Source organism: Nannospalax galili, unplaced genomic scaffold (genome assembly GCF_000622305.1).
Source record: "Nannospalax galili isolate Female #2095 unplaced genomic scaffold, S.galili_v1.0 scaffold925, whole genome shotgun sequence".
Classification (NCBI taxonomy): domain Eukaryota; kingdom Metazoa; phylum Chordata; class Mammalia; order Rodentia; family Spalacidae; genus Nannospalax; species Nannospalax galili.
This window is the reverse complement of record NW_008353878.1, coordinates 799,192-822,851: the sequence shown is the minus strand read 5'-3', so window position 1 is coordinate 822,851 and position 23,660 is coordinate 799,192. Positions and strand designations below refer to the sequence as shown.

The window sequence follows — 23,660 nt, the reverse complement described above, 5'->3', positions numbered from 1 at the left end:
CACTAAGGTATTACCTTACCCCAAGCAGACTGGCTAGGATCAAGAGAACAAATGATACCAAATGCTGGTGAGGATGTGGAGAAAGGGGAGCACTCATTCGCTGCTGGTGGGATTGCAAACCCTTGCAGCCTCTATGGAAAACAGTGTGGAGAATTCTTAGAAAACTGAAAATGAACCTACCATATGACCTGGTTATATCACTCCTTTGCATATCCCCAAAGGACTCACCCTACTGTAGAGACACTTGTACAACCATGTTTGCTGCTGCTCTTTTCACAATAGCTAAGAGATTAAAGTAACCTAAGTGCCTGTCAAATGATGAGTGGTTAACAAAAATGTGGTACATTTATACAATGGAGTTCTTCTATTCAGCAATAAAGAAAGATAAATGATGAAATTTGAAGGTAAATAGATGGATCTTGAAACTGTTATACTAAATGAAGTAACACAGACTCTTAAAAAACAATCAATGTATGTTCTCTCTCATTTGTGGATCCTAGCTCCAAATTCTTAGATGTAAGTATACATCCCTGATGTAACTGCATATAACTGCAGGTGCTAAGAAAATGGAAAGGAACCATGGGAGAAAGGGGGGGAGCACCAGAGTTTGGTGAATATATGTTCATGATTGTAATATCTTCTTGATTGATTGTTCCTTTGATCAAAATGAAATAGCCCTCTTTGTCTTTTCTGGTTAGTTTCAGTTTAAAGTCTATTTTGTCAGATATTAGGATTGCTACGCCTGCACTTTGTATTAATCTATTTTATTTGGTACTTTGTATAATTTATTTTGCTGATATTTTGGTGGCTCATAATCTAATTCATTTAATGAACCTCTAACTAAAATTGTAACTATATTTTCTCATCACTTTCCATGGATTATTAAATAGGAATCATGTAAAGATAGCTTTTTAATGATGGAATAAGAAATCTTAATCTTTTTAAGACCTATTTATTTCAGATCTAATGCAAACCCATCCAGAATTTAAGACACCTGGATTAATGTCAAACAGCACACAATGTAATGAATGTTTCCATGGCTTCATATTTTTAGCATCTCTTGAATATGCCTGGAAGTGTGGGTGATACTGTGTCTTCCCTTGTGCCTGTCTCTGCTCTCCTCAGATATTGAGTCTGTATTTAATAACTGTTAAGCTAAATATATTCAAGTACAAGTCATGTGACTGGAAAGTTTTTTATGCAGTTAGAATCCCTAATACATTTTTTTTCCAATTTTCATTCATTGAAGGTCTGGTTGCTTTCACATTTATGCTAAGTTCTGGGAGGATTGTGAAGCCCCTGCTCTCTCCACTGTTTTAACAGTGCATTGCTGCCCTCTAGCTTGCGTTTGAAAGCTCCCTACAATGTAACAATTTATACGGCAAGACATGTCCAGTAAATTGATAACAACTGCATTTAACTGAATCTCATATATTAACATTTCCATACAATTGAATTTTTAGGTGAAATTAACACAATCCAGATTCTCCCCCATGCCTTAATTTTTATCTTCCTTTCCCCTTCATTCAGGCTATTATCAAAACTTAGTGTATACCTATTCTTTCCATGTTTTTTACATTTGTTTATTCATTGGAGGAGGCTGCCAAAACTTGACAACTTGGGGAAGTCGATCCTCTCCTTCCACCATGTGGGTTCCAAGGATTGAACTGGGATCATCAGGCTTGGTGGTAAGTGCCTTTACCTCCTGAACCATCTAGTATTTCCTCCATTTACATTCTTTTGGATCAGTCCTTAAGCAGCCACAGAGATCTTTTATGACTACTGATATTTGTCAACCAAAATTAAATGGAATCACTTCAAGTTCTGAGGATGATGAGAAATTTCAGTCAGGTTTTTTTTTAATATTCAAAACGTTATAGAATTATTTGAAGCTTAAATTTCTATTCTCTGAGAACACATCTGAAATGGGTTTATGGCATAATACCCCTTTGTGATAGGGCTTTCCTGGTAACCTGGTATTTCCTGGTAACTGTGGAGGGTTACCAGGCAGAGAATGACTTACTGAGCACTCTTACTTCTGATTTCCTGAGACTCATCTGTTGCCAAGTATATTGATGGAAACTTGGGTGGGTCACATTAAACTGAGCTTCATATTAACAAGTCAAGGTCTGATTATTTAAGTATCTACATTCAGTGTTTAGAATCTTAAAAATGAATTATTCCCTGCAGGAAAAATCTCAGTGTTTTATGCTACTGGAACTGTGTAGGCAATGGCATTTGGGAATAGCACACCAAGGAGCTGGCAGGGAAGATTTGAGTCCCACTTCTTTCGACCTTCCTTTCTCTGCATCTTAAATCTCTGGCTTCTAACACAATGGACATACATTTCTCATAAAATTGTGGAGCGCATCAAATAAGGCAATAAAGGAAAAGGCACTTGGACGATGAATGCTGTATTCCAGGAGCTAATAGATCTTTGTCTTGTCCTCTGAATGAAAAGCATTTTTGCCTTCCTTCTCTCCTCTCCTTTGGAAAAGTTTCTTGCTTTTGGCATGTACTTTTAGAAGCTATGTTTCAGTGTTCTTTTATTAATTCTAGCTACTTTGGCCAGGCATGTGGCATACAAATTTAATCCCAATACTTGGGAGACAGAGGCAGGCAGAGCTCTATGAGTTCCAGGCTAGCCAGGACTATAGAGAGCATTTTTGCCTTCCTTCTCTCCTCTCCTTTGGAAAAGTTTCTTGCTTTTGGCATGTACTTTTAGAAGCTATGTTTCAGTGTTCTTTTATTAATTCTAGCTACTTTGGCCAGGCATGTGGCATACAAATTTAATCCCAATACTTGGGAGACAGAGGCAGGCAGAGCTCTATGAGTTCCAGGCTAGCCAGGACTATAGAGTGAGACCCTGCCAATAATAATAATAATTTTTGGCCTGACAAAGTTTCTCTGTAAATGGGGACGGTCTGCTTAAGTCAGAAGCCATGAGTTTTTCTTAGGGAATGAAAAGGGTGCAGGTTGTGAATAGTTGATTCAATAATAATAATAATAATAATAATAATAATAATATAATAATAATAGATGCTTTAATGGGAATGAATGTAATAAAAATATTATTGCTCCAAAAAGACCTACAGCCACCACCACCAGTGGCAACACCACCAATACCACTGGTGATGCTGCCACAGGCCACTAACTGTGATGTCAGCCACTGAAGCCTACTCACAGTAGAGTCCACATGGGTTTTATGTCTGCATCTGATTGACAGTCTTTACACTTTGGCTGCAAAAGAAACTGAAAAGGGGAGGTCCTAATGAGTGCCCCCAAAGAAGTATTACACAAAGTGAGAAGACCACTGAAGGGTTCCTTTGGCTCAAATCATGGCCATTCCCCTCTAACCTCTGTTTTCTACATTCCCCCAACAAATTAACCAAATGGTGTTTCCTCAAGAGTTTTTAGAAAAAAAGACAGTCTCTAAAGGAAGAAATCTTGGAGCCAATAAAAGCATAAATTACTGCTTCTCCTAGTTGTGTGCTAGGTCCTCACAGTCTCTAGGCATGCGAATGCCTATGCATCACTCAGTTCTAGCACAGCACTGCAGTACGATCATTCCTTATGTACCTATTGGATGGCTTTCCCTGAATCTAGAACCCCATTGAAGGAATCAGAAATACAAATACAAATACAAATACAAATACAGTAAGATCTGTGCTCTTCATTATCGGACATCACATTCTAATCAGGAAATGTTATGTAAACTTTGTTTACAAACAAATGGAAAAGAGCTGTAACAAGGAATCAGTGCTCACACCAGGCAATGTTTTGAGACAGATGTTCTAACACCTGAAATAGGAAACCCCACTATTAAAGATTCTGTCCCATAATCCTGCATCATAGTCATTAGTAAGGCTGCTTTCATAAGCAGGTGACTAGAGGTAGTCAATAGACTGTTCTGTGCTGTTAACCAACTCAGACTTTAATGTGTGCTTTCAGTTTTTATATTGAAGCTTCAGATCTTTTATTACCTTCAAAATCATCATTTCAAACTTTATTGTTATTCGGATAGTGTAAAATGAAATTCTAGATTATAAAATACACTTAAAACAGCAACTTTTTCTTATGATACTCATGTTTTATTTTCTAGTCTTAAAGTACAGTCTCTAATTTAGATTCTTATGATGTTCACTTAATAACCAACTTAAATTGAGCACTCACATTCTTCCCTAAACTTTGATTAGAACAGTTACAGTAAATGAAAATAGGAAAATAATTTCTGTACAGAGATTCAAAAGGTGTGTTCTCAAGCCATAAAGCAGCTTCTTCCTAGTGTTTCCAGCACTAGACCTCCAGAACATTCTTTCTGTTCTGCTTAGGACAGGCAATCCAAACTTTTCCATGGGCTGCCCCTTGTTTCTCTCTTGGTCTCCCATAGGACTACACTGGCTTATCACACAGAAGGTGTCTAACACATGCTCCTGAGTGGATTTGGGGTGTCTTCTTGTAAACCAAGAACACAGAGGCAATAACAAGAAGTGCTCTCCGCAGCAGGACATGCTTTCCTAAACAGATAATGAAACAGAAAAAAACAGAAAACTAAAATTTTGCATCTACCTGTAAGGGACTAGATTCCTGATAAGCAAAGAGGGCCACTGATGGCACAAGAATGGCACATTTTCTGCTTTTTCTGGGTCTAACACAAAGGCCTAGGGGTTCCCCCTCTAGCCAGCAGGGCCCCCCTTCCAGTTGACAAGTTCAAACCACTTCAGATAAGATCAAGGGCAAACCTGGGCATTTCCTCATTTAAAGTCATAAACCTATCAATCTTCTTTTTTATATTATTTAAGTTGATCAATCCAAAATCAGGGGAGAAGGACCTGCTACACACCAGCAAAAACACTTAAAAAGGTTAAGCCCTCCTGGTGTCTTGGAATTCTTTGGTTTTTCAGTCCCCTCTCTCCACTCGTGGAGAGCTTTGTCCCTGGATGAGTGCATGTACCTGTGTAGTTCTCCATCATTAATAAAATTTGCCACCTGATGCTTTCTGCTATGTCTGAGATTTTTCTCTGACTTTTAATTCTTTAGCTGATGGAGAAAAAGAACCCAATCAAGACTCCTAGACAATAACATACCTACCTCAACTTTTCCATTCTGCCCTAAAGTCTCTTGGCCAGTGCTCGCCTTTGACTTGCTTTAATGAACAAGAGTACATTCCAATACACACCTCTGTGGAAGCTGGCATATCAATGCATGCGATAAATTGACTTGTAATATATGGTTGGATATTTTCTGCTGACTTTTTACTGTACACTTAAGATTGATGATAATTACATAATTCCCTCATGTTGGGACCTAGAGTATTATACTTTTTAATTATGGTGATAATGTATTAGGAGAAAGAAATAAACGCTATGAACACTGTAATTAGCTGAGTTTTTACTGCATCTTATAGTCACTGTAGTAAAACCAAGAAAATCACTAGACATGTTTCATTAAGATCCAAGAACTTATGAAAGAGTTTGTACAGCTCTATCAGGGTGAGAAATAATACAATGTTTTGCATGAGTGGATCTTTCTGATTAACTCAGATCCCCACTACCACCGGAAGAGGAAAGGCTAGAAATTATCTTTCACTGTTTCATTTTCTTTATCCTTTGGCCTCAAATTACCAGAGTCCTATTCATGCACACACACACACACACACACACACACACACACACACACACACACACTCAAGCATACACTCACATACACTCATGAAAGCAAGAAATAGGGTGTTTCCTTGCAAATACCTCATCACTCTGCCTTCTGGAAGGAATTCCCTAGCCTCTTCATCTAGGGCCAGTCAACAGGAAGGGTAAAGACAGAAGGGAAAGGCAAGGCACTTGCCTTTGTCCTCCAAAGAACTTTGCCAGGGCTCATGTAGAATGCTTCCACTTAGTCTCTTTGGCTAAACTTAGTAAGACATTCGGCCACAGTAGAAGCTCAGAAATACCACTTTATCTTCCCACTGAGGTTTTACTACTGAGAAAGAATCTCATCTCTAAGTGTCACTGTAGATTTCCTTCCTTCGTTCCCTCTAACCCTTAATCTACCAAGAATTTATTCTGTTTCCAAACACAGGTCTTCTGCTTGAAGATGAAAATAAGCTAGCAATTAGTGAAGGGCAGGCTGACTTTCACTGTTTACTAAGTGCTAAGAATTTTACCAGGAGGAGCTGAGCTAAATTGCAGTCCTCTGCCTATGTGTTTGCAGTCTAAATTGAGACCACAGCCTGTTTTAATTGAACATAAAATCTCCTATTTGGTCCTAAGCAGAAGAATAGTGTTTTCATTTGCAAGGAAGTAGATATTGGACTTGTTCCCAAGAGATGCCGAACTTTAGTGATAAGTTGCAATATTATCACATTCAAACAAAGGCCTGAAACATTAACTATTCTCTGGAGAAATACCAACCTCTTTGGCAACGTAATTAGTAATTTAAATACATGTTGAAGCTACAGACAGCTTTGGCTAGGTAGGCAGGTCGTTCTTCCCCTCTGCAGAACGGAGAGAGCTTTCAAAGGAATATCTGCTTTCAAAGTATGGAACAAAACTGGCAGAGCAAATCCGCCCCCTCTTCACCCTTTGCACATCATGCATTGTTTAAACAAAGGCTTCTATCACTTTTTAAGTCCAACCTTAGTGTTATCTAATCCTATGTCCTGAGGATTTGATTCTTGGAGACGTTATAGCTTTGAAATCCCTAAGCTACTAAAGAAGGGTGAAAAGAGGGGCCGGCTTCTGCTGGCTTGTCATTTTGTATTTTGCAAAGCTTAATGTATGTAGAGCCATCATAATGATGCAAAGTAGATCCTCAACATGTCTTCATTAATATTAACATATCTGTCTCCTTAGCAGGAAAAGTCTATGTGTATATTTGAAATTATTTCTTCTGTTTTCTCCAGTCATTTAAATTTTGCTTTCCGATGCTTACATCTTCCTTTGATGTGAGAATATATTTATGGCCCAAACTTTGACTTTTCCTGCAAGGTCTAATGTAACACAAAGGAAATGACAAACTCTCAGGCTAAGAAAGTTTGTCTATGATGATTCATCACAAATTTATTGTTTGTTAGGTTGTCAAAACCTCAACAGTATCATTTCATCTGCTCAATATCCATTTGGACAAAAGAGAAAGCATGCCTAGCTCTGTTAAATGCAAACCTAAGTCTTTCCATTCTGATAAACTACTTGACATAGCAATATCTATAAAGTGATAGCTAAGAGTTCTAGTCTAAATAAAATACTCTAAGAATTTATTTCTCTCCACATCTGTTTCTTCATTTTCCAATTCATATTTCTTCATGGCAACAAAGTAGCGAATGAACGTTTCTCCCAGAGCCTCCTTCAGACATCCATCTTCCTCCAGGGCCCGGAGGGCTTCTTCCAGCTTCAAAGGGATCTCAGAAGGTTCTGGTTGGTAAAGGTCTGCGTTTTCCTCTGCGGCAGCCCAGGCTGCATCGCCATTTTGAAGTCCATCCAAGCCTGCTGCAACAGTGGCAGCCAGCACCAGGTAAGGGTTCGCTGTTGCTGAGCCTAGTTTATTTTCTATCTGGGTGCCTTTTTCGCCGTGACACTTGATGTTCAAGGTGCAGCTGTTGTCGTTGAATCCCCAGTCGTCGGCACATGGTCCTTGCAATAGGGCTTGCAGCAGCTGACCGCAGGAGCCATCAGACAGCTGAGAGCCGCCGAGTGCTTCAGGAGCCCAGCCAACCACTTCTTCCCGGTGACGGTGAGCTGCTCCACCCCAGAGCCACTACAGAACCTGTTCATCTTCCCACCTATATCCCGGACACTATGAGACAAATTCCTGAATTGCAGAACCCAGTCTCGATGACAAGGCTAGCTATGTAATTATATCTCCTGGCCACTTCTTTGACTCCTGATCTGAGTGTGAATGCATTGTCAGCTGAACTAATGCCAAATTCTGTCAGAAAACAGATCTCCATCTGCCCAGGCCTGGTGGAAGAAGAGAAGCTCTCCACGTTGGCCCCTGCGTGATACAGGCCATCCACTAGCTCCTGCATGAAGGGCTGGCCATGATTATTCAGTAACGTCAAAGCAGGAAATGACACGGTCTTTGAATTGATAACTTCCGGCACACCAAAAATGAAGAAATCATAGATGAAGGCAGAGAGCAGGGAGAAGCCTGTGTCCTGCAGCCGCTGCAGCTGCCTCTTGGCGATGTACCTGGGGGAGGTGGGCAAAGGCTCACCCATCACTGTGAAGGTGTCGTAGATCACCCTCACGGTCCTCTCCGCCCATGGCAAGACTCTGAAGGTTGACCGCTCTAGCATAAGAACGATGTCACTATTGAAGCAGGTGGCTCATATGTGATTGACTTCATTGTCCTTAGGATTCAGTATCAATTCCAGATAACCTCAGGGCATGAAAACACGGTGTGTCACTTTTTCCTGGAAAAGGGGAAGAATAAGTCAACTAGGTTCTGAAATGCTCAGACAAACACTAGCATGGAGGAAGCCTTCCTGAGAAGACCCTCTTTAATATCTGTGAGTTAACATTACTTTAATACCAGATAATTTTTAAATAATTCAGAATAACCATACAAAGACCTTTTATAAACAATTTTAATGTTTTATTTATTTCTAATTATTTTCATTTACTTACTTTATATGTATGGGTGTTTTGCCTGCATGTGAGTAAATGCACCTATGTGTGTAATGCCCATAGAGGCCAGAAGAGGGTAGAAGATCCCCTGGAACTGGAGTTACAGATGTCTGTGAGCCACCATGTGGGTACTGTGAACCAAACCCAGGTCCTCTGCAAGAGCAGTCATTGCTCTTAACTGCTGAGCCATCTCTCCAGCCCCAATTGTTAATAGTTTAATGCAAGTCTTGGTATGCTCTTAGATGTGGGAAGCATGCTTTACATGTCTATAAATAAATGCTTTAAGGATAAAGAAAATCACTTTATGGCAAAAAACAAAGGTACATATCCTATATTAAATTATTACGATAAAAATACTTTATAAAGCATTTCACTTTACATTTCTTAAAACCAGATAAGTTTTGTTTGGTTGGCTTGTTCTATTATATTTTTAGTATTATTATTTTGATTCACATATTTATGGGTGTATTGTGACCATTTCATATATGTATACAATGTGTACTGATCAAATCATGGAAATTAAAGTTTCCATCTCCTCAAATTACTCATAGGACAGATAACGAGTCATTACACACTGTAATAGCTCCACTGTGCAGAGCACGAGAGCTTACAGCTTCAATCTGTGTTCTGATACTCACTGTCCAGCCTCCCACTGTCCTTTCACCCCTCAAGTTTCTCAGCCCCTCATAATCACTATTCTATTTAGATCCACATTTTTAATGTCCATATGTGAAAGAGATCATATGTGATCGGTCTCTCAGTGTCTGACTTATTTCACTTAATTTATTATGCTGTAGTTCCATCCATTTTGCTACAAATGATAGGATTTCTTTCTCTTTTTTGCCAAATAACATGTCATAATGTGTGCATCATATTTTCTTCATCCTTTCATCCATTAATACTAATCTAAGTTTATTCTACATCTAGTTATCATGAATAGTACAGCAATAAATAGATCCACCATATAATCCAGTTATCACACTTCTGAATAAGTATCTAAAGAAAATGATATCAGTATATTAAAAGAGACAAGCACAGCCATGGTTGTGGCTTATTCTGCCGTAACCCCCTATTAACTGACTCTCATGATTCTACAGTGAGAAATCCTACATCTTTGTTGGAGTAGAAACCATGCCAGATCACCAGGACACAGGACAGTTCCTGTATGAGAATACAGGAAGAACCAGGAAACCCAACAGTTTCACTACTCTGTTCACTTTTACAACCCGCTTCACAATCAGTTACTTTATTGTCTCCCAGAGTCTGTGAACATGAACCTATATCTCCAAAACATATAGATTCTAAAATGTAGCCTTCAAGTCAGCATGAACTTGGTGTCAGCAAACCTGAACCCAAGCAACAGTTCATTTATTAACTGCTGGTGTGGAGTTGGGCAAGGCACTGAACTATGTGCCTCCAACAAGTCCTTTCTATGTCCTTAAAACAAGTTCTGCTAGATAATGGCAAAGGCACTTTCCAGCCAAATATCTCTGGGTCTCTGGGGTCCAATGGATCTGCTCACTTATCTAACAAAGCTGTATGTCAGGAAACATAAATGGTAAGGCTGGAAAGATGAACAGACACATGAATTTTTTTTAACTGTGTAGGAAATATCAACAAGGTTTCATGGAGAAAATATTCTGACCATAAAATGTGGTTTTCATGGAGTCAGTGAGCATCACATGGTTAATAACAAACATCCTAACATGCCATAAACCACATTGGGTTGTTCATGTTTGTCCCCAGACCCTAAAGAGAATGGCTACTGGGAGAGCTGTGCTAACAGAACTGATCTTCAGGCCAGCTCTCCTCATGACGACCAGAACTGTCTCCACCTCCTGTCACATCTACATATATTCTCAAGTGCCATCTTGATTTCACTGATCTAAATCTGTGCTTTTAACCCTCCCCTTTATATTTTTGTTCTCTTTTTTGGTTGTTTGAGACAAGGTTTCACATATCCCAGGCTTGCCTTGAACTCACTATGTAGCTGAAGCTGGCTTTGAACTCCAAATCCTTCTTGCTGTCTCTGCCTCCTGAGTGCAGGATTACAGGTATGTGCCACCACACCCAGCTTCCAAATCTAGTTTTACCAGCAAGAGAGTAAGGAAAAATCTCTCACTTCTCAGACTTATACACATAAATTTTATGCATACCTATAGGTACACTCAGTCACACACATGCTTATACACACACATGCATATTGGGGGACCTTGATGCAATTCAGTATGGACCATTTCAGTTCAGACTTTCACTGGAAGAAATAATATTATTTCCCTACCTGCCCATTATTTAGCTTGAAAATCTGTATGGTGGTTGTGTGTATATAGAAAATGAGAATAATGTATTTTATTCATGAGGCATCTAAGAGATCATACAATCTTAAATCTGTATTTATATTCCCTCTGCTGAAAATAGTACAGAACAGCTAGTCACCACTCCATTCCAGAAGTCCTTTATGACTAGATGAATAGTGAGAAGTCACACTTTATCACACTTGTCCCTTTACACTATTTAACCTATGATTTTTAGAGCACTTTTCTCCCAGTATTTCCTTTTCTTTATATATTTTTGGACATGCTGAATTCAAACTCCTTGCTATTATCTGTGAGAAATAGCCAACATATGTATAGTCTTTGTCTATAACAATAAATTATCTTGAATTATATTTACAATATACAGTGCTGAAGGACTTGAACAGCTTCATACTTCAAGACAGGTCACTAAACAAATTCTTGCTAACAACCATCCATAACTCCAACTCCAGGGAATCTGATGCCCTTTCTCGACCTCCAAAGGTACTGCATGACATGGGTACATTTACACAGATGCAGGCAATACACTTATACACATAAAATAAAATAAAAATGATAAATAAAATATTTTTTTGGAAAGAAAGTTAAATATGCTAGTGCTTGGAAGGCATTTAGTGCCATGGCAGCAAATGGAAAGTCTTCTAAAAGGCAGAGATGCTATTTTATGTTAGGTTTTCTCTTTGGCCTCTTCCAGCGGTAGACCAGTGTTTTCCTCTAGTCTCAGCAGGTGGTCTGGGTTTTGTTTAAGTTAATTTTTTCATTTAATAGGAAACAACAGAGTTCAGATGAAGTACAAAGGAATATTAAGCTAAGTTGGAGACAGTAGATGCAGAAAAAAAAATCACTGAACTGTGAGCCATCGCAAGCTGGAGTCTGAGTGCTGACGTTCCCTGGCTGCTTTACTATGAGAAAATTTTTCTTAACTTTTAATGGTTTCACTTTATTCATCTATAAATAAAAATGGATCATATTATCTCTTCTAATCATTCATGACCTAACTTGGTCATTTCAAATTGGTATTTTATTTCCCACAAATAAAATGGTTATAAAATTATTCTCATAAAAATCTAAATTACTTTTACATAAAACCAGGAGCAGACTCAAACTATTAATTTTGTATTTTTGCCTAAGGAATTTCTCATACATAGTCACACATATACGTATGTATACGCACATTGTTTAGATTATCTTGTACAAATGAACATACCTGTTTGAAATATAGTAGCCAAAGCAAATTATTTAGTCTTAAATTATTACTATTTATGATATAAATACTTATGATATATACTTTCAAAAGTTTGAAAATGAGTTTAAGGTGTTTTGTTTAAAAATATATATCTAGGGGCTGGAGAGATGACTTAGTGGTTAAGCACACTGGCTGTTCTTGCAGAAGACCTAGGTTTGAATCCCAGCACCCACATGGTGACTAACACCCATCAGTAACCCCAGTTCCAGGGGATCCACGCGCTCTTCTGGCCTCCTTGAGCAATGCACAACATAGGCACAAATACATGCTGCTAAAATACTCATACACATTATACAAATAAATAAAAGCTTAAAAAGTCATTTAAAAGTATGTGTGTATATATATACATACATACACACATATATGTTATATATGTATTATATATATTTTTTCTATTTTCCTGATGGCTGGGAACTTGTTCATATGAATTTACAGCAATGATGCCATGCACAAGACCTATGCAAAGTCAAACCAGACAAAAATCCAGCGAAGAACTGAAGAAATGGGCAAGAAGCCCCAGCCTTAGCTGAGGAACTATTGGCAGCTGATCACTGCTGGGTGAGGGAGAGTTGGTCTTCTTTAAGGAAGTGACACTACATAGCTTGACCAGGCTCCAGTGGATGAACTCACACCAAAGGACATTTAGGAAAATAAACTTGACTTGACGGGTCTTAACATATATGACAGAATGCATGAAATCTGGTGGCATGGCTATGGGGGTGCAGATAAGGGTATCTAACTATTATCCAGGTGTACTGTATGAAAATGCACAAAAATTCAATAAAAATAGAAACTATATATAATCTATGAATATTGAGCTAGAATAACAGAATACCTAAGTAAGTCTATGAAAAGTGAGTTACTAGAAACTGAGGCACACACAGTGCAAAGGATGTGTGGTGACTTAACGTCAAATTCTTGTGATAAAACAATTCTTTCAAAGACAATCCAGGTGAAAGTCATTTTGATATGTGGCATACTGAGCAAAAAGATTTTTAAAAAATGGGGATTATTTTTTTACTTTCTCAGATTTTTCCTCATCTATTTTTAACTCATTGTTATTGAAGTTTTACAAATTTCATGCAATATTTTTTTATTTTATTTAAGCCCCTCCCCTGTCTACACCCTTTTTAATACCCTCTATTTAGCAGTTTTTTAAATGTGGAGATTTTCTTTTAGGTCCATTAAACCAGTCTTCAGCAAATGTAAATTGCAGGTTAAAGTTCTATTTTTGCAAAAGTGTTTCACTGATGAATTGAGTAGTGTGCTGTTTACTTTTCAGATGCCATTAGTGAAATAAATCACTAGAATTTGCCAAAAATTGAACAGCAAACAGGTTTATATTGAGGTTTCTGTCAAGTGTCTGAAATACCAATTACATTTTCTTACTGGTTAAAGGAGATTTGTGTGAATTAACCTCTGGTCCTGCCCTTAGAAGTTTCACATTTTAAATTAACTACCATGTAAAGTTCCTTTTTAAAATTTTTTTATTTATTATTTTTATTTTATGTGTATGAGTATATTGCTTGCATATATGTAAGTACACCCATGTGGTGCAATGCAGGCAGAGGTCAGAAGAGGGTGTCAGATCTCCTGGAACTGGAGTTATGGACAGCTGCTAGTTGCCATGTGGTGCTGGGAACTGAGCCCAGGTCCTTTGCAAGAGCAGTCAGTGCTCTTAACTGAACTGCTGAACTCTCCCACCAGGCCCACATACAGAGTTCTTAACTAAAGGTAGAAGAGACACTATCTACAGGCTATTTATAGAAAATATCACAGAATTTTTAAGATATTTTAACATTTAGTGTGTGTGCGGGTGTGTGGGTGGGTGTGACAGTCAGAGGACAACTTGAGGAAGTCAGTTCTCTCCTTCCACCATGTGAGTTCCAGAGATTGAACTCAGGTCATCAGGTTTGGTGGCAAGCACTTTTACCTGCTGAGCCATCTTGCTGGCCCCCATAGAATTTTTTAAGAAAGAAAATTTGAATTGGCCAAATCTATCAAAAAATGATCTGAAAATATCCCATTTTCACCAACTCAAAGAATTAAAATTTGATATTAAAGTGAAAGTGCATGGCACATTTCAGAAATAGTCGCCAGGATCAGTGGCACCCACCTGTAATCTAAGCTATGTGGGCGACTGAAATAGGAAATCATGAGTTCCAGGCCAGTCTGCGTTGTACAACATAAAAGGTTAAACTTTCAGGATACTTGAATTTAATACTTTTATAAAGAGTGCTGACTGATATCTTTTCCCAAGAAACTTCATGTTTGACAATCACAACAAATCAGTCCTAAAATAAACATAACACATGAACTAAACACAACAACCCTGGAAGTCTCAAAATATATCCCAGAATACAAGATTTCTTGATACCACTATTTTCAAGAACTTAAGGTTCATTAAGTCATCTAATAACAATAGGGTATGTCCTTATCAGAATTGTAGCTGAAAGGGATAAGCTTTTTATCTAGAAAATTCTTTCTATTTAATCATTTTTTCCTTTCATATTTGCTCTTGGGTCTTGGGCTGCAATTTTCTCATGTCAAATAAAACACAGTCTTCATAACTGCAGTATGAAGAGAAAAGATAATTCTGTAGAGTGAAATTATTCAAGGCAGAAGGACTAAAATCAGCAGTCTTAATTAGTTTTATATTTCTATTGAGTAAAAGAATTGCTATTGTGTGTTCATCTCCTTGGGGAGCAATAACGTGTATGGGAGGAACAAAGAAAATAACAAAATAAATGATTGCTTTTCAGCTTGAATTGCTGTGCAGATTACAAGAAAATAAGGACGTATTCATAAGGAGCATTTGCTTGTTAATTGTCGTGAAACCACATTCAGTCGTAACTATCAAACTCACTTGAAAAAACTGTGCAGGGATACTCTTAGATCTGGATACACCATGCAGGTCTGTTGCTTCAAATCATACAAACTGGAGGTAAATTTTGGCCATTTCTTCCTTAATGTGTTTCATTCTAGATGAAAGTTGAGGCGGAGTCAAACTTTGAGCACTGTCCCTGGTGCGATCTATAAAATAATGATTTGAAGTTGCTAGATCAGGATGAACTGAGAAGCAAGAGTTGACAAGGTGAATTAGTCACTGTGAAAACCAAGAAAAGTAGCACACACCCACTGTGTGGATGGGAACTGCCCTCAAAGCGCTTCCCTCTCTTACCTGTCTTTTCAGTCATCCCAAGAACAGTCGAAGCACGGTCAGAAACTATTGATCAGCTAGTGCTAGTTAAATGACCACATTGGGCCTAAGGAAACACCAATACCAGGCTGCTTGTCGAAAATCCCCTTGTAATTTCCTGCTTGTACTATGGAAATTAGTACATATTTGAGTAACTGGACAGTGCTGGAATCTTTGGAGTCTGTGTGTAGATGACGCTCATTAAAATCTTGATACTTCTTGAACTAACTGAAATTTCTAAACTAAACATTCCTATGTAATTAAAGGTAATTTTTTTTGTTTCTTTTCTGTTGTGTTAGGTTGGCTACTTTCTTCTTTGTCTTATTTTGGCAAAGGTGCCTTACATCTTTGTAATAGCATCTAAATCTTAGAAGCCCATCTCTCTGTTAAATCTCAAAATTATTTAAATAAGCAAAGATATCAACAATAGGAGTGTAGGAGAGATGAAAAATTAGGACTTCACGGTCAATGTTTAAGTTAGAATGTTATATATAAAACATCCATTTCCAGACTTTTGAGCTGAAAATTCTAAATCTTTAGAACTAGAAAAGACTTTAGAGATACAGTTAATATAACTCATTTATTAGCCTGAGTCCCAGAGAGACGCAGAGCAGGATCCAAGAAACACACACACACACACACACACACACACACACACCCATTACCAATATGGAAACTGGAATCCAGTTTCTGGATTTCTGGGGTAGGGGGATGACTTGTTGGATGAATGACCTGTAGCACAAAGAATAGTCAGGCTCATAGCATGTGTTACAAACATCACTGTCAGTGTCAGAACTGATAGGAAAGGTGGCAGGGCACAGTGACTCAGTGGGAAGCAGGACACCCACCCATTTGTTTTCTTTCACCTCTTGCCTCTGCCTGGTAACTTTCTCATCCTCTCTATACCTCTGCTTCTTTGTTGATAAAATATTACCGACTTCATTGGCTTGTTATGAGGATTAAACAAGGTATTTAACAGTTACTGGCAGTCAGTAAGCACCATGTAAGTGCTACTTAAATGCAGAAAGTGAGCCCATTTACTCTAACTCCAGTTAATGGTGCTGTGATCATGCCTACATTTGAATACCCATCAATCTATCACAGCACTGACGTCAGCTATAATTTTAGAGTGATAACTAGGTATCAGCTTTCAAGATATAATTAGGCTTTGAAATAAACATAAAGACTGACAGTTTTAAAACACGGACTTTAAATACATGAAGCATGAGGAAAACAAATTACAGGTTCCACCTATGCAAATATATGAGGCATCATGTCCTGTCGCTGATGCATTTGGCTAGAGGTTTGGCTAGTCCAAGATTTCTGAGGCTTTATAACCACCTCCCATTTAACACAAACAATTAAGCTGTAACAATTATAGTGCTACATAATAAATTAACAGTTACTGTATTCCCAACTTACTTTGAAACATTGGGAGTCCAGCCCAAGTTAAATAAAGCTACTTAAATAAAATAAAATGTGTAAGCAATTTAAAATATGGGAAATTTCAAATAACCAGTATTGTAAACATAATAAGCAATAAAGTATAAGCTCTAAAGAAGACATTTCCTGTAAAATAAAAGAGGTAATTTTGTTGGTTCACCAGTAAATCGAATGGCAAGCAATCTTACTATTTTCCTTATCGTCTAAATTTTCTACAATAAATATGTATGATTTTAATTTTGGGGTACTTGTCTTTCTTTTTAAAATTTCACATTAATGGGTTTCATTATGGTGTTTTCATGGATATGTGACATTATAGTGTGTTCTAATTCACTGCCTCCCTGTTCTGTCCTCCCAGCTCTCCTTCCTCCTGACAAATAGTTCCTTCTGTGCTTTTCTACAATAAGAAAAATACTCATCCACTCACATTCAACCACTCAAGATAAATGCTTCCATCACTACTTACTTTTCTTACTGTTGTATACCTAAGAAGTAGTCAGAAAAAGGCCTACCCTGGAAAATATATTAATATATTTCCTAGTGGGGAAATTATAGGCAATAAATATGCATCAGGTGTAAAGGTGAGATGGTTTTGGATGGTGAGGTGCTAGAAAAAGCAGTGTAGAGCCATCTGGGATGAAGCATGACTGCAGTGTGTACAGGCCAGCTCCACCTGGGGCCATTCCAGTTGCAACTCAGATTGGACAACGACCACATTGGTTTGCTAGGCTACAGCACCCAGTACTGAAGATGAAGTGGGGCTTAATAGAAATGCGCTGTCTTTCATTTGGTGGCTAGAAGTCTAAGATTAAAGGTATCACTGGGGCTGTTTCTTCTGAAGCTTGTCTCCTGGGCTTAGAGTTGATCTTCTTCTAATACCTCCCCATAGCCTTGTCTTTGTGTGAGTCCATGTGTTGATATCTTTTAGGAGAACACCAGTTACATTGGCTTAGGGCTTATCCTACTACCTCATTTAACCCTGATTGCCTTTCTAAAGATCCTGTGTGCAAATGCAGGCACATTCTGAGGTACCGATGGTTGGAACTTTACTATAAGGATTTCAGAGAGACGCGGTTCTACTAAGTGTACTGTTGTTCACTTTCTATCTTCTTCAGAGTCCTTGCACGTGCTGGTCATATCTACTAGTCACAGGTTTGCTGTCTGTCATTCCCTGCATATCAGCCCCATGGGAGTCTGCCTTAGTTCTGTCTGTTGTTATAATCTCCATACCTATACAGATTTGGGCAATACTAGGCATTCAGCAGATATTCTTTTAGTAATTAAGTATGCAAGTGAATGTATAAAATATATATCCTTCACAATCTGAACTTGTCTCGTTATTAAGCAAAAACTGGCATCATATATTTTAGTATGTATACTTTACATAAAATTTTCATTTAAAATTCTTTCACCAAATTCGAAGACCCTATTTGGCCTATTTCATTTTCAAGGCATCAACTAATCTTGCTTCATTGTAGTCTGAATTTCTTTTCTTCAAATAAATTGTATTTGTTACTTAAATTAAACCTTTTGGTCAGCATTTCCCAGCTGCACACGATGAATAACAGGCAGATAATTGTCAGTTTGGGGGCTCATTTGTTTTTCTTACAGTGCGATTTCTACAAGGTGTTCTCCTATCCTATCTCCACAGAGGACTAATAAATTAATCAATATGCTTTTATAGAGAGGGTTTTACTGCTCTGCTTAGGGAGAAAAGTAAGGAAACATTACTGAAAGAAAACCTCAATGCTCAATAGCAACTAGAAGGTCTTGGAGAAATGTCAGTGTTCCAAGACAGTGAGGACATATTTCAGTGCCAGCGAAAGCCATAGTCACATATAAAAAGCAGGTAGAATAGCAACTTGGGCTTTCAGGAACACCAGATTCAGGACTGTTGAAGCTGGCTCAGTGGGATAAAACCACTTGCCACACAAATGTCAGTTTGATCCATGTATCCCACAGCGAAAGAACAGAACCAGCTCCAGAAAGCTGTCCTCTGACCTCTACCCACGTGCATGTCTTATGTGCACCTTCACACTTACCACATCATAGAACATACATACACACAAATAATGAAATTAAAATTAAATAAAAAAGATGTACAAATTTTAAAAAGGTGGACAGAGTACATCTGCAAAATGCATTCTGTAATAGATCCAGCGAATTGTGTCTGGGATTTTGCTCTTCCTGTCTGGAGCCCACTGGTCTTCATTTGTATGGCTCAGTTCATTTGCATGTACACAAGTACTGTACACTACACATGGCTGCTGTGAGAACATCCAGTTAGTGTAATGGGTCTCTATCCTCCTGCCACATTGTGTCAGCCCAGACAGCATTGGAAAGTGCAAGCAGCACAATAAACAGATGCAAAACATGGAAAAAGTAGATGGATGGATAGATGGATAGATGTATAGGTAGATAGATAGATGATAGACAAAAGAAAGAAAGAAAAAAAGAAAGAAAGAAAGAAAGAAAGAAGAAAGAAAGATAGATGATAGATTAGATAGATAGATAGATAGATAGATAGATAGATAGAGAGAGAGAGAAGATAGATAGATGATAGGTAATATGGCAAAAGGAGCTTATCTTTAAAAGCTATATAAGTTTTGGAAAATCTCAAAGTAGTTGAGGAGAAAATATTTATCTAAAACACTTAAGTGTAAGAAAATTTCTTACATTTATTTCGGGGGTTAATTTTTACATTTTTTAAATGATACATTGGTGACTTGTTTAGATTTATAAATTGCAAAGGACTTAATCTAGTAGCCTCATAAGTAATGGGGTCCACATCCCTAGGCATGGCTAATGGTACAAAGACAACTCACAGCACAATTTCTTTTTGACTTAAGCTTAAGATAGTTAATTCCATCTTTGTTTTTGGCTGAAACCAGAATACATAAATTCCCACACTGTGAAGGTGACATGGCCAGCATATCTGATTAGTCTTCCCAATGTTTCAAACCCTGTCTGAATTAGTTGACAATACTTAACTATTAGAATATTTCAGGTAAAAAGAATCTTGAGTTCAAGCTTTCCTTAAACTAGATCAGGCAATGCTGACTGGACATTTCTCTACAGCGTCATTGGCTGGAGCTCTGACATAGCCTGAGTGGCGAATGAATCTCCTGCCTCATAGATAACAAACAGCTACCAAACTACCATTTGATGACAAAAGCAGTCATGGACAGTACACAAGTGTATTTGCAAAACTGTCCATCAGGCTGAACTTGGGTGTCGGGCCATAATTTGTTGTGCTGACTTCTCAGAATCAGCACCTCCTCACTCTCCTGCCCCGGCCTCATCAGCCTTCTCATTCATATTAGCTGCTCGATACCTGTGGACTGCTATTGACTATTACATATACCAAACAATTATGTATAGTATATGTGTTATATATGTTCTCTGTTGAATGCTCCTGAAATGCGTGGACAAGCTGTCAGAACTGGTCTTCACTTCAAAGAGTATCAGGGAAGAGAGGTGGTGTGATAGGCAGAATGTGAGCCCTCAAATGCCCATCACACTCTAATCCCTAAACATCTTAAATATTGAAATGGCATGACAAAAGGATCTTTCAGGACAATTAAGGTTATGGTCCTGAAAATGGGAAGACCATCTTGCTATCAAGGCAAACCTTTAGAACCTGAAACCTTCTCCAGCTGGAGGCAGATTAGAGGTGAGGGGGACAGAAATCCAGACAGACTCCAAATAGGAAGCACATCAAGACTAAATCTTCCCCAGTCGGCAAAGAGCACTGACAATGATGGCTCCATCTCCACTCCCAGGGTCAGGAACTGGTGGGCACTCATGTTCAGTACTTTCCTAGCCTTTCTCCCATGACTAATTTTAGTCTTTTTTCATTATAACTAACTGTGACCTTGAGTTTAAACACTTTGAATAGCTTCTACACATTCTCTAGCAAATAAACTTGGGAAACCCCAAACTAACCATAATAAACTCTACAATTTGTATTTGGGTTCAGAAGCAAGAATAATGTGGTATACCACACTCCTCTAACTCCGCAGCCAGCCGTATTCTCACTTTTCCAAACTTTCTTTATTGAACCTTTTCTTTATAGATTTCCACACAGAATAAATACCTCTTTTTAACTAGTTTCAGCGACTTGTGCTAGATAGCTTCAGCTGTCAACGTGACACATCTGAGTAGAGGGAAATCAAGGAGTTTCCTCACTGGACTGGCCTGTGGCCATGTCTGTGTGGCACTTTCTTGATTGTTGAGTGATGTGGGTGGGTGAGCCCAAGGTGAGTGGTTCCACTCCTCCGTGGGTGGTCTTGTGTTGTATTAGAAAGCAGGCTAAGTGCAGGCCAGGGGAGCAAGCCAGTAAGCATCCTTCCTCCATGGTCTGTGCCTCAGGTTTCTGCACTGAGTTCCTGCCATGGCCTCCTTTGATGATGCACTGTGTGCTATAAGCCAAATAAACCCTTTCCTCCCCAGGTTGGCTTTGGTCAGTGTTTTATCACAATAGAAAGCTAAATAAGACACACTAAATAAGAGGGTGTTAACCAGTACACTCACATACCAAAATAATTATATCAGTAATCCAGAGACTTAGAATGATAGAATTTCTCTTTTATAACAGACTTGAGAGTTTTTAGGCTCTTCAGTTTTCCAGATCAGTCGGCTGAAGAGTAACAAAACCTGCAAAGCACTTTATAAACAATAGATACATGAATTCTCTTCTGTTCTGACTGTAGGGCTGGCATTCCTCAACCACCACCACATTCTCTTTAGTTCAAATGCAGACTTAGAAATGGTGGCTAGAAGTACACGCCCACTTCTACCAGAATCTTTGTAAATAAATCCTTACCAGAGTTTGGATTCAGTTCAACACTGGCAGCACTGGCTGATATGCTGAGGGGTGATGGTTTTATCACTGGTGTCTGATCCTGGGGGGTCTTTGTCATCATGAGAGGGACAAGGCTCAGAAGGACCAAGCAAGTTCAGCTCTGCTGTTTGTTTTCCGGTCCTCTCTGTGGTAAAAAGGGAAACCGTCAAAACATATTAATATTATTTTCAGCCATCTTAAATATGATATGAAGAAAAATGCTTGAGAGGGCAATTTACTCCTAGGCAGTGACATCCAAATGAGGGATGATGGGTGTGGTCTGCCCTAGTGGAAGTCTGTAAGGAAGAGAATTTTAAAACATCAATGCAATCTATTAAGTTTGCTTATTATTATTACTGTGGGTGGCAATTCCTACAGCCTCCTCTGCCCCACTGCCAGCACTATTTTCATCTGTTAGAGTCTTATTGGAATTTCAACATGTAGATGAAATTTGCTCCACACCATTCCTGTGGCCTCCCAAATCCTCAGTGATAATCTGTGTAACAATACTTTTCATTTTCTTGTCCTTTTGATTCTCCAGAATTTGACTTGATTCTCCAGAGAATGTTTCATAACAAGGAACTCAAAGAAGAAACTGCCATTGTCCATATCAGTTATGAAAATTTTTCAGTATTCACATACCATTGGTATTGGATATATTCATTTCTCCCATGTCAATAGAACAAACATGCAGTTTGGTGACTTTCTTTCTTGTCCTTCTTAATTTATTCATCCTGCTGCCTTCCGCTTCATTGCCTTCATCTTTAGTTGTGTCCTGGAATAATTAGCAAACAAAGGCCCAAATAACATATCATGCGAACAGCTGAATTTGGATGTTAAAAGTGCATTGTCGGGAGCTCAAAAGATGATGGCTCAGCAGATAAGAACGAGTATTGCTCTTGCAGAGGACCCAGATTCCATTCCTAGCACCCATATGCATGGCTCACAAGCATCTGCAACTCCAGCTCCAGGAGATCCAATGGTTCTGACCGCCAACGCCTCTGACCTCCAAGGCTACCAGCATCCACTTTCACATAAGCATGAAGACACATACAACAACACACACACACACACACACACACACACACACATAATTAAAAATAAGAAAGCTTTAAAAACCAAAGTGCATGTCAGTTGGATAGCTGGATTTAAATTGAGGACGTAAACTGTCTCTTCCTCATCCCTTTCAATGAATCTAACAGACTGAATTTTCTCTATCTCCTTTGGTATGTGTTACAGAAATTATTATTGAATAAGTTCTTGTCTAACCAACATTTAAAATTTTTTACTTTGAAATAGTTTATATTGCTTATTCCTTAATCGTTATATATAGCCATTGCATCTAAAAAGCTTTTTATGCTGTTTTCTAAGCTCTCTAACCATTTTGATTAAAAGCACAGACATTCAAAAATTTGGATTATCCTGTCTTCTCATTCAACTTTCCTCATCTTTCCTACATCAATATTTACTTTGATTTAAAAACAGGCCTTTTGGAGCTGGAGAGATGGCTCAGCAGTGAAGAGCACTGGCTGTTCTTGTAGAGGACCCAGGTTTGGTTCCCAGCACTGATGTGGCAGCTAAAAACCTTCTGTAGCTCCAGTTCCATGGGATCCAATGCCCCATTCTGGCCTACACGGGCATGGCACACACTTGCACATGGTGCACTTATACACATGCATGCAAAACACTCATATACATAAAATAAAATAAACAAATAAAATTTAAAAATAGAACTTTCATTCAAAATGTGTTTCTTTTGTGACTTGACTTTTTTGAATTTTTATTAGTGTACATGAGTAAGTCTCACTGTGACATTTTCATACACACACACATGCAAATTAATCAGATTCACCCCACTCCCATTATCAATCTTGTCCTTCCTTACTCTGGTTTTATGACTGGTTTTATTTTTTTAATATTTTATTTATTATTTTTATTTTATGTGTGTGAGTATATTACCTGCATGTATGTAAGTGTATCCATGTGTAAT

At 38.3% G+C, this 23,660-nt stretch overlaps 1 protein-coding gene across 1 annotated transcript; it reads right to left on the bottom strand.

Moving 5' to 3' along the window:
• Positions 1–7,230: 7,230 nt before the first annotated feature.
• Positions 7,231–22,722, bottom strand: Lgsn (lengsin, lens protein with glutamine synthetase domain). The gene is given in 8 exon segments (XM_008850969.1): positions 7,231–7,613; positions 7,616–7,804; positions 7,807–8,410; positions 15,052–15,218; positions 21,653–21,737; positions 21,739–21,815; positions 22,313–22,445; positions 22,618–22,722. Coding segments are annotated over 8 exon segments (1,743 nt in total).
• Positions 22,723–23,660: the final 938 nt, after the last annotated feature.